We start from the raw sequence: 12,375 nt of genomic DNA, 5'->3' as shown, positions 1-12,375 counted from the left end.
TGTTAGTCTGGATGGAGATTAGCTCTCAATATTGCTACCTTTATAGAAAATATGCATATAAAAACTTATTTTTTCCATTGCACGTGGCTCGCCATATTGAGATGTGTATAAGAGACAGGGTTTATCTCTCTCATTGTTCAGTCATTTTTTAAATTATTCCATTTTTTTCATTCCATTCAACTTTTAAACTTTCTTTCATTCCATTCAAATTTCAACCTTTCATATTTTTTCTATCCAATATTTGATTCATCTTATCTTGTCATTATTCCTCCATCCATTATTCATTCTAGTTTCTAACCCACTCATCCCATTTGTTAATCCTTCATCTTTCCCATTCAGCCTCCATTCCATGATCCGCACCCATATAATGTGAGTCCTCATTTCATCAGGAGATTTTGCCATGATTCTGATAAAAGCGCCCTCACGAAAAATATTTTCAATACAATTATTCTAAAATTCATAGTTTTCATTTACTGTAAAATAAATGTTTTTATTGAGTTTTTAAAATAAATTGGTGTCTGAATTTCAGATATTTCAATTGTAGCTATTTTTTTTTTTTTTTTTTCAAAATATAAAAAGAAAAAATGAAAAAAAAGATTCATTGTGACGGCACTGTTATTGAAATTTTACAATGCAGGTGCATGTTGTTGCGATTAGAATAGTTGGGTTAGTTAATAGCGAGATTCTCTCTTTTATGTAGCTGAAGCTTACACTGAGCTGAATACCATTATATGTTGTTTGTTTATATTTATTGCTTTCTATTATAAAACACAAGAACAATAAGCAACAAAGTCGAATTTACAAATTACAAAAGAATAAGACAATAAAAAGCAGTTCCAAAAATGGGAAGCAATGGATAGCTCTAATAAGCCTAATGTTTGTGTCCATAGAGGTCTCCAACCCAAAAATAGAAACATTTAAACAAATAATTAAACAATTAAAATTTAAAAGAAATGGAAAAAATAAAAAAAAAGTGGAAAAAATTGTCTGCATATCTGCATTTTCATGTACCATTGTCATGGGGCTAATACCAGCAGTGGCTCCAGAAATTTGCTGTAAAGGGTTCCGACATATCCAACGGAGAGGTCTGAACCAAGGGGCCGACTAGAGCCTCGGTCAGGGTCTCGGAATAAAAATTCCCCAGTATAGTTCACAGGTAACGTTATTTGGACAGGCAAATTATTATTTTTTTAATGTTTGATCCGACATCCTCCTTGTTCTGGCCTGTCCGACCGGGGGGTAGGGCAATGCATCCCTGCCCCTACTGGTGCCACCCCTGGCTAATACTGCTGTTTGCTGCTTGCATTTTTAGTTACTGCATGGAAAATCATTTCTAAACTCTTATAGATTTTTCATTCACATGAAATATGTAATTATACTGCTACCTGTAATATTTTTTTTATTATTCATTCTAAAATGTGTGACTTGCCTTCAACATGAGTCCCCTATCATTCAGTACATTTGTAATATAACAGGTGAAATTACCAATAGAAGTAGAGGTGTGGTCTTAAGAAAAAAAAACAAAAAACCAGAATTTATTTTTTTTAAAAAGAGAGATTTCAGTGATGAACCACTAGTATTTAGAATTTCAAAATGTTAAAATCACATTTTGAGTTAATATACCAACAAATAAATTAATTTATAAAAATATGCTGAAGTACAAGTCTCCCTTACAATCAGAGACCCTCTAATTAAAGTCCACTCTTTGGTCCCAAATTAACAAATTTCTTTTATATTTATGATGCTAAATAATTAGAGACCAAACATGCTGCTAAAGATGGTGCAGAAACCCTGGCCCAAAAAGTGGTTTTTAATGCGAGGTGTGACCTGCATTAAAACAATAAAAATAAAAGATACATCTTTGCTAAAATCCAGTGCCCGAAATGTATATCTCCATTCAACGTTAACAGCAACATCACTTTGTGATGGAAGTCACATATTTTGTATAGTGTTTTTTTTTTTTTTTTTTTACAGAAACTTTTGTTAAACTGGATAGTGCTTTTTTTTTTACAGAAACTTTTGTTAAACTGTAGTGTTTGGATTATTGATCTATTAGACTTAATGCTTAAATATGCACCGCAGTGCTTATAAAATTTTTAGAAGGCTTACGTGCAGCGCTTGCTCAAAAAATATTGGCATTGGTTCCCATGTTACCTATCTCACATATTTTCGTAGTTTAGTAGGCCTATCATAGGTCCTGTGTCATTAAAATAGACATTTATAAAGAAATGCTTGTGTCTTCATTGTGTTATTTATTTTAACACTGTATATATAAAACCCTCTTTCTCAAAGTGTTTCATTACACACAGGGTAATTATACTCTCGGTTAAGCGCCGCAGTGCTTACTGGAGACCGGCGGTTAGCTAAAAGAAAATCAGGTTTGGTGTTGCGCTTATTCGAGTGCGGTGCTTATTCAAGCATTTACAATATCTCTAAAGATTGTAGAAATTGTATAGTTGCTTGAATCGTTTTTGTTTCAAATTTTAATATATTTCTTATATTTGTTTCTTTCATTGTAGATCTAATCCGGTATATTTCGATGACCAGTCCGTTCAAGCGTAAGTATTAAACTCATTAATTTACCAGTTAATTAATGTTACAATGATAATTAAATGCCTATTTGTGTTAAACCTTAGTCTAGAGTTCATACTCCAATTTTCAAGGTAGTTTTAGGCTTATTAGACCACATCCATGCATCCTCACAACTCCCTTCCTTACAAGAGACACTTCTTACTGGCAGTTTTATTGACTAGTGAGCCATCATGGAGAATTAGAGTTTGACCTGTTCATTGAATGCAACCCAAATCTATTACAAACATGTTAATAAAAAAAATTTGTATATTTTAATAGGCCATTTAGCTTTGAGATGAAAATTATAACTAGAAAAATTGTCCTCGTCAATTATAAAAAGGCAAAAAACCCCATTCCTACCGCCCAAGTTTATGTATTCAGTTATGAAATAAGCATATACCATATCAACGACTTTTTATCAACATACACTATATTGAGGCTTGGCATCCCAAAACTATGTGTACAGGTTGTTAAATGTTAAGCTGAGAATAAGAATGTGGTGTACTTTAGTACAGAGAAGGTGCATTACTTTTACTCATAACTTTGGCAAATTATAACTTGTTAGTCTGGATGGAGATTAGCTCTCAATATTGCTACCTTTATAGAAAATATGCATATAAAAACTTATTTTTTCCATTGCACGTGGCTCGCCATATTGCGTACTCTATGGAATTGCATCAGTGCAGTGTGCGTCCGGCTTAAGCCTCTCAAAGCTAGAGACAAATGCCGAGCACCCACTGTACGACGGTCAGCCGATGAATCCAACTCCACTCAATAACAAGAATTAAAAACGATCTGTTGCACGTGTGCGTCGTGGCATTGCGTTCTCTATAGAATTACGTCAGCCGATGATTGTCTGGCACAGTGTCTGGCTGTAGTTTATAAAGCATCTCCATAGTAGTAAATACTCGCATTGCAAGAAAATGTAATTTTTAGAAATTTGTAATATAGAAATCAACCCACATCACCTCATTATTTATTAAATAAACAAAATATTTTTTTGGATCCACAAATGAAAAATGAAATATTAGTTGTAATTTATCCTCATTTTCTTTCTCTGTTCTCTTTTCTTTTGCCATTATGATGATATCTACTGCACATTCATCTTTTAGAAGTGAGCAGTTATTCCCCAAGTAAGTCCATTCATTCATCTAGAACATTCATTCTTTCTGCCATTCCTGCTGAGTTTTCTACATTCACGCAGTGGTATATCTAGGGGAGGATGTGAGGGGTGCATGCTCCCCCGAAAAAAACTTGTGAAACTTGTGCCCCCCCCCCCCCCCAACCAATTGAAAATGTTCAAAGTAAATAAGTCTCAAGTAGATAATAATCACCTAATATAACATTTATTTTGTGTGCTACTTCCCCTTCATTTAATCATCGAGCTCCCTTACTTAAACTTCGCACCCCATCAGTTCCTACCCCCCCCCCTCCCATTTCAAAACACCTTAGATATGCCACTGCATTCACAGTGCATTTATAATTTCAATCAAAATAGTATCATCTAAGTAACTATTATACCTTTGAATAATTAATAAACTACTTTAATGCAGCTTTTTTTCTTCTCACATATATTGCTAATTTTTTTTTTTTTATCTTTATTTCTGTCATATTTGTTCTAGTTTTTATGAGTTTTAAAATTATATTGGGTTTTCTGTTTTTTTTCTCCAGTGGAGCACCAACATTTCTAAATGCAAGATCAAATCATGTAAGTTCTTAATAACATTTTATTTTTTATTATCTACTATATTTATTATATGTATTTTAATGATAAATATATATAATATATATATTCATTCATATAGACATTCATATAGACAGCCTCCTGATGAAGTCCACTGTGTGGACGAAAGTTAGAGAATAAATTATATATTGTTAGTCTCAAAAGTGCTACTGTTTTTTACTTTATACTTTCTATACTGTACAGACTAACTTAAGTTTCTTTCTATTCTTGCAGGTTCAACGTTCTCAAGTGGAAGTGTATGATAATCCGGCGTGTACGATAGAAAATGGGGAAGTCCACCCTCCCCAGAGGTATGCCTTTCCCAAATAAATTTATTGATACATAATTTTTCCATTATAATTTATCATTAATATTGTTATTGTATTATTTCTGTTGTTTTTTTCATCCTGATTATTGATGTTATTCATACAGTGACAAACTTGTATGTTCATATTTATTGTAATTTTAACCTTTGACCTTAATTGCAGAGAAGAAACGGAGTCAGAACAAGCTGAACCAGGCAGTGGACCTCCAAGTTACACAAGTGAGGAGCAGCCAACACAACTTGCATCCCCATCCCATCATTATACATCAATATCTGAAACCCCAGACTTCATCGATGCCGACACTCTTCCAAAGAAAGAGCCTTTACTCTATGATTCTCCACAGGGTGATGGTTACTCATCATCCCCAGAGGGTCATAACATTTTATCAACACCCCCTCCCCAAAGTCCCCCTAGTCCTGCTACTCCTCCACCTATGGCTACTCCAGTATCTCTGCAGGGGGTGTATATTACCCCAGCAAAAGATGTCACACGATATGATCCTCCAACAATGTCCAGTTTTCAGCCTATTGATCAAGAACTCCCTCCACCACCACCGCCACCAGTATCACCACCCGTATCACCACCCCCACAGAATAATATTCCTCCCCCAATTGATTTTCCCCCACCCCCTGAGTATCCACCACCCCCTGAGAACTACAGAGAGGATGATGAAGAATCAAGTTACGGAAAACCAAGTATTAGTTCTTGTACGGAAAGTGAAGAGGTAAGAATGATATCATGTATTTTATCACGTTCATAATTCCACCTGTCACTTTTAGGCCCTCATTAAGGCAAGACTCTTTATACCTTGTTTAGCGAAACTTATTTTTGTAAACGTCAGAGGATTAAATTTATGTAAATAAATATAATTTTGTTTTCTAATATTTTAGCAAAATGGTTTGCCAAAGGCATCTAGGTGAAGGACAAATAAAAATAAAATTTTATTGATGAATGTAAACATTTTATTGGATTGAAAAGGCTTTAAATTTATATAATTAAGGAAGAAATATTGATATCTTATTTTGGGAGATTTCAAGGCAATGCAGAGCATAATAAAAATAAATAAAAAGTTTCATTTTTTTTGTCGTGACAGGTGCGATGCGCTAACTTGTAAAAATAAAATTTTATATTTATTCAAATTATCATTATTGGCGTGCGGTGGGTTCGTCAAACAGGGTATAAAAAAAGTCTCGCCTAAACACATCTTTTCGAACCTTCTACGATGAGAATCCTTTCTTAATGGTCTGCTTTGACAGTAATAGTTCTTTGATGAGGCTAGGGTTTCTGTTAGCACCCAATCAAAAACTTTCTGTTAGTTTTTGTAAATGTTATATGTTTTGGGATGTGAAACTGTGGTGAGCATAGGTAGCTAGCTAGCTAGAGTTCATAGTACCTGCCAGATATGTAATGTTGGGTAGACATAAAAGAATATTCACTATTTAAAATGGTTATTCACTTGGGCAGCACATTAGGTAACTCCAAATAGGTCATTATAGATTTTGCCTACCATACCGTACTTCCTTCTATAGACATATATCCATTGCATGGTCCATCCCTTTCTTTTATATTTTTCATTTGTATCGCTTCATTTTCATTCATGAAAAATAGGAGTATCAACTATAATCTAAAAGGTATTGTCATTATCATTTTATCATTGTTAACTGCATGCTACTTTTTCCCATAGTCATTCATTTTGTTTACAAATTCTTCATTACTGTATGTGTGAATGTTGTAATGCTCATAGCCCATTTTTAAATTGCTTTGAGAATTAGCAACGTCCTGTTGTATGCTCCATTGCCATAGTTTACTAAACAAGTATGTTTTCATCTAAAGAATCCTGCTTATTCTTATGTCTGCTTCAAAGCTGAACAACCTCAACCAGTGCTCCATATGTTAGCAGAGTGAAAGCGAATCTCAATTTTTTTTCCAAACGTTTTAAACTTTAGTTTTCTTTTATAGCAAGTTTATTTGCTTATTAAGAGACAAAACTAAATCATGAGTGTAGGCTGGGTTTTTTTTTTTTGGGAGGGGGAGCGGGGTGGGGTGAGTGAATTAGGAATGTGGAACTAAATTTCTATTCCAATGAAAACTTAAAGGTCATTTTTAGTATTTTAACCCCCTCCCCCGCACACACTGAACTCCCAGCCTACACCCATGTAAACTATGAAGCTTAAGGGTTAGATGCTGGTTTTAGCGGTGCAAAAAATGGTGATATTGCCATGGATTAAACTCAGGACTGCAGACTGAAGGGTGACTACCTTTCAAAAAAAAAAAACAAAAAAAAAAACATAGCCCCATTTCTAGGAAATGGTGTTTCAATTAATTAACATAATTCCTTAACGATTTTGCTTTAATTCAAAATTCCATAACTAAACTGGTCAGTTCATTTAAAGGGTAGATGGTACTAGATTGGTATTATTCTGCAATTATTAAACTATTGATTGATTATTGATATATTGATTATTTTATTTATCAGTTGATTAATTGGTTGTTTAACTTTATCAATTTTTTAATGTATTTGTTGTTCAATTGTTTGATTAATGTATTAATAATTTTATAAATTGATTGATGATAGATCAATTCAGTTATTGAGGTTAACTTACCAATTGATTGACAAAATTAGATTGACTTTGAGTAGATTGATTGTTTGATCAAGTGTTCCAGCTTAGCATCAGTATTGCATTTCAATAAGCCATTTTAGTTCTGCATCTTAACAGCGGTGGCACCAGAAATTTGCTGACAAGCGGTCAGACATGTTCCGGCAGGGCAGTCCAAACAAAGGGGTCTGACTAGAGCCTTGGTCGATGGCCCAGAATAAAAAAAAATCGCTGGTAGGGTTTACAGGGAGAGTTTTTATGGCTTTGTTTGGTCCAAATTGCGCATTTTTACCACAACAATATTGGCAATCAAAATAACGTTATTCGGCAAATTATTTTTTTCATTTTGGATCCCAACAACCTAGTCATGGCTTCGAATGGCAGTGGTCCAGGCCTGTCCAACGAGGTGGGAAAATACCCCTGCTGGCGTCATACTGCATCGCACATTAGCAGCAGTTTTAAAAATTTAGATTGATGTTCAAAATTAGAAAGTTTTTTTCTATTATTTAAATAAACTGCTGTAGTAATGTTGTCTTTCCTTAAATATATTCACTGCCTTCATATGTAGAAGAATATCCCCCTATTAGGTATTATTTATTTTATATTTTACCTCTCGATTTTAAGTTCTTTCTGTTTTTTTTATACTTGTTCCATAATTGTGTTTAATATCCTTGTTTGTTTCCAATCTGAAATGTTGTTGTCTATCTTAAATTCTATGGAACATATCACGCCTCACAATCTTCACACTGTCACCAGAACATCCAACTAACCCTTTCATAACAGACCCCACCCTAACATCTCACCACCTTCCTGCTAACACCCCATCACTCGCATATCCCAACACACCACACTGACAAAACCATCAAAACAACCCAGAACCATGCATATATATGTTTTCCTACCATATCCACTCTAATACAATTCTATTATAACTTTCCACTTCCACCACAGCCTGTACATATAATTTTCATTTTCTACAATATCCCATTATTTCAATATCATATATTTTAGGATAAAAGGTAAGTGCCATAATACTTCTATGGATCTGAACAAACATTTTGTGTATCTTTTTTTTTTAAAATCTTACTAACATATCTAAAGTATTCTCATGGAATAACTTGTCTTCATAAATATTACTATCCAAGTATATGTATAAAATAATGTTATCAAACGATTTTGTGTTAAACTTTATTCTTCTCTTCTATATTATTCTTTATATTAGAAGCATCAGGACAACATAAACGAATTACCTTATCGGATGATGAAGCCACCTGTCCCGTTTGACCAACCATCCGAAGGTGATGTTGTTACTCCGTACGGATCATGGAATCTGAAAAACCTCAAATTGAATCACATCGAAAGGAGAGACCAAGATAGAACGACGATAATTGCAACTTACAAAGTAAATCGCACAGAATCTGCTAAATCAAATGGACAGCAAACGACTGATGCAACGTCGGTGGGAGATTCAGGAGTAAACAGCGAGCATGGCTCTCCATCGTCGCATTCACCACAAGAGGGCAATGTTAGTTCAAATGATGTGGACTCTGTTGTGAGGAGAGATGATTGGGGATTAGACAATATACAGATAACAGCACTTTGATATGAGTATCAGAATTTCCAACCTCTGGAACTCAAAATTCGGGAAGACAATGGACGTGCCCTGGTGAAGTGTGCCCCCATCCACCCCCAGGAATATTGAAAAGTTTTTTTCATACATGCATTCTGATCTGTCGAGGTTTTAGCAACTCGCAAAGGAATTGACACAGAAATACTCTATTATTGGTACGGATCTAGTTTTAGCTATTTTTGGGTTGCCTTCTGAAAATTCGGGAGTCCTGATTGAATCAGGAAGGTTGGAACATATGGAGGATTTATAAACAGCTGAAATAAAAGAATAAGGACAATAAAATATACAGTACAATAATAAAATATGGTGACACTTAATTCTTTTTAACTAAACACAATCATCTACGAAACTGTAAAGATAAAGTTGCATGAAGGTAATAAATAATTTTCTGTTTTGTTGTTGCTGGTCAATTTATAGTCATTATTTTACAATAACAAGTTTGAGGTTATTTTTTTAAACTACATAAAAACAATGGTATATCTATTTCAAAAGAGAAAAATGATAACATTTTGAATATAGGAACATATGATTTCTTTAATTATTATTTTCTTATTTGATTGTTTATTTGTATATCAGCCCTATTGGAAAAGTGCAATTATATGTTATACATCCAGTAATATGGTATAATTATTTGGTGAAACATGTTAATAGGTATTTTGATTTTCCATCCATTTTCCAATTAGATAAATGAATGTTCAATGATTGGTATTGTTTGGATACTAATTAAGTGTTAAATTAAATTTTCCTAATAAACATTTTATATACATTTCTTATGAAATCATACAATATGAATAAATGACATTACATTCCAATTGTAGAGTTTAGTAATGGGAGAAATGTCTAGCACACAAAATATGGATTGGGGGAAATATGGTTTTAGAGGTTTGGTCATTTCAATAAATTATAATGTACATGCTTTAAAATAAGCTATCAATATTCTTTTAATCAGTCGCATATTTTACATAAATATATATTTAAATACATATTTAATAATGTTATTTATGATGATTTATGTTATTTATTTCAATTTGATAACTACTGTTATTCTTTTAAATAATTGTTATACACACTGAAATAATAAAACTCAACAATTAGAAATGTTTATAATCACAAGAATACATTTTAATTTTTTTTAAATTGCCTTTATGTACAGTACATATTTTCAGTTAACATTAAAATATTATGATGATTAGCAAGTTTATTTTTGGGTCGGTTGGGTTTTCGCCTTACAGGCATAACGTCAACTCATGGAACCTGCAGTGGCCTTTGTGAGATTGTTAATATTATTTCACGATTTATTTTAAAATGATAATGAAAATCCAGAATAACAAACAAGCACAAAAACTAAATACAATACAGTGCCTAGAGAAAATTGCTAACACATTTTCATTCAAGAACTTATAAAACAGTATTTTGCTTTTAGTTAGTGCCTTTCATAGTCACTGGCATGGGGAGTCAAAGTTTTCTTTTTTGAAAGCATAGAGTAGGCTTGTAGAATTAGCGTAAGCATAGCCTCTTGATAAAACTTACGCCTCGGCGTAAGCATAGACACTGCATTTAATTAAAGGTAAATAATTATTGTATCATGTTTCTACAAAAGAGTTATGTTGTTGCCTATGCATTGATGTTGCCCTGGAGTGGCACCTGCATTTGCACTACGTGGGTTGGGGTAAGATTCCAATGTCCCCGACAAGAGCCAAGTGGGCGTGGCTGGGCATTGCTCGAAATCTTTCAGAAGTGGTCTACCAGAGAGGGAGGAATCCCCCAAAATTGATGGCAATTTAGGGGGATTTTAAAGGCTTATTTGATCGATTTTAGAGTCTTAATATGTTAAAAAGTACAGTACTCCTGTTCTCCTGCTGGTGCCACCCTTATTATTGACTAATATTTTCTTCTTTTTTTTTTTTTTTGAGTCAAATATAAAATAGGGAACTTTCGATTTGTGCGACGACGCAACGCTAGAACGGAATCACTCGTGCGAGACCTACCTGGCGTCCTACGTTCACTGTATACGTAGATTTGGCCAAATTGCGTTCCAGAATCTGCTCGACGAGGTGACCTTAACGTTTTCGCATGCGCAGATGACTTTTATTGACATCATTACGTTCTACCGTCGTCGTGCAATTGAAAACGCATACGGCGCCCTCGATCGAGCACAACACCCTGGGCAGTATGTGGAATTCATCCAATGATTTTTATTTGGCTGTACAACAGCAGTAAGAAAGGCCTATCTAAATACTATTTATAATGATCTTCGGAGAAGCGTTTAAAGTGTTTCACAATATTAAAGTGTATGCATCTTTATATAATGTAAATCAGTGCTGTAAATATAAAATTGAAAAATATATATATTGATAAATTTTGGACAACAGTTGTGACATTTTGTAACTTTATCTGAACATCTGATAGAATGGTTTGTTTGATCTTTTCATTTTATCTTCATCACATTATATCCTAAGCCTGTACATGTAAATGCAATTTGAAAACCTAAATATAAGATATTTAATAAAAAGAGTCTATATTTTCAATTTTAAGGGGGAATTTCTGCTCTCTGTTTTAGTAAATTTGTATTGTTGGTATCACGGATTGATAGTTGGTCGTATACTTAGTTTCTGCAAGTTTGGGTATTTTTCAATAACAAATGTTTAAACGAATTTTACAGTTTTCAATAAGCAATTTAACATGAACATTTTCTTGTCATTGTAAAGTTACTTGCAGATTCAGAGTGTAAATTAATGAGCCAAATGACATTGTAGATAAAGTTTTAGTGTAGTGTATTTATTATTATTTATTCATTTATGTTACTACGAGAAAAAGAGTTGTTCAGAAGTTTTCTTGACAGATGTTAAAAATTAAGAATAATTAATAAGCAGGACAACAAAATCATCCCACCAAATAGGACAATAATTAAGATTGAAATACATACATTTTGATTTCATGTTTAAATGTTTACCCATGGTGAAGCTTGGTTTCCATACAATCGCTACCCGCTATCCCACAGCTTTTGGTGATGTTGATTGGTTGGTGGTATCGGGAGCCTTCCCGATTACCGCGTCGGGGACTGCAACGCTAGTGCAATGATTGCAGTTAAAAAAAAAAAAAAAAAACTGAAGCGATAGTGTGGCGATTTTAGGCAAACTAGACTTAACATTTTGCTTTGTGAATGGGAAATGTTTACTCCTTTCAGAAGCAAAATTGTAGTTATTTGATTTTGTTTCATTAAAAGTATATACAGTACGCCTGTATTAGTGTAAATGTTCACTTTCTGATGTCTATTTCTTGAATACTTACTAGGATGAACCCATATATGCCTTTTTTTTTTTCTTTTATGATGAATAGGCCTATAATGGAATCGGTCAACCCAGACGACAACATACAGTACTGCACTTCGTAATTAATATGTGGTTTCTGCTTGACAGTTCCCTTCAAACGGCGATTGACTTTCAAGAAGATAAATTGGTTTAGGATAAATTGCAAGCCAGATATGTTTCATGACATTCCTCTTGACGAATTTGAAAACACCAATAT

At 33.6% G+C, this 12,375-nt stretch overlaps 1 protein-coding gene across 1 annotated transcript in view; it reads left to right on the top strand.

The window, feature by feature from the left end:
• Window positions 1–12,102, top strand: part of LOC117121307 (protocadherin-15-like) — a 72,402-nt gene extending 60,300 nt beyond the window's left edge. The window contains exons 35-40 of the mRNA XM_033266452.1: window positions 2,520–2,558; window positions 3,684–3,704; window positions 4,243–4,279; window positions 4,529–4,605; window positions 4,783–5,344; window positions 8,440–12,102. Of these exons, the coding sequence (XP_033122343.1) occupies window positions 2,520–2,558; window positions 3,684–3,704; window positions 4,243–4,279; window positions 4,529–4,605; window positions 4,783–5,344; window positions 8,440–8,820 (1,117 nt within the window). The 3' untranslated portion in view covers window positions 8,821–12,102. The remainder of the gene's footprint in view (window positions 1–2,519; window positions 2,559–3,683; window positions 3,705–4,242; window positions 4,280–4,528; window positions 4,606–4,782; window positions 5,345–8,439) is intronic.
• The last annotated feature ends 273 nt before the right edge of the window (window positions 12,103–12,375 follow it).

This window comes from Anneissia japonica, unplaced genomic scaffold (assembly GCF_011630105.1).
Source record: "Anneissia japonica isolate Jap-2015-1 unplaced genomic scaffold, ASM1163010v1 scaffold131_len961581_cov171, whole genome shotgun sequence".
NCBI lineage: Eukaryota > Metazoa > Echinodermata > Crinoidea > Comatulida > Comatulidae > Anneissia > Anneissia japonica.
This window is presented reverse-complemented; position numbering and strand designations above follow the sequence as displayed.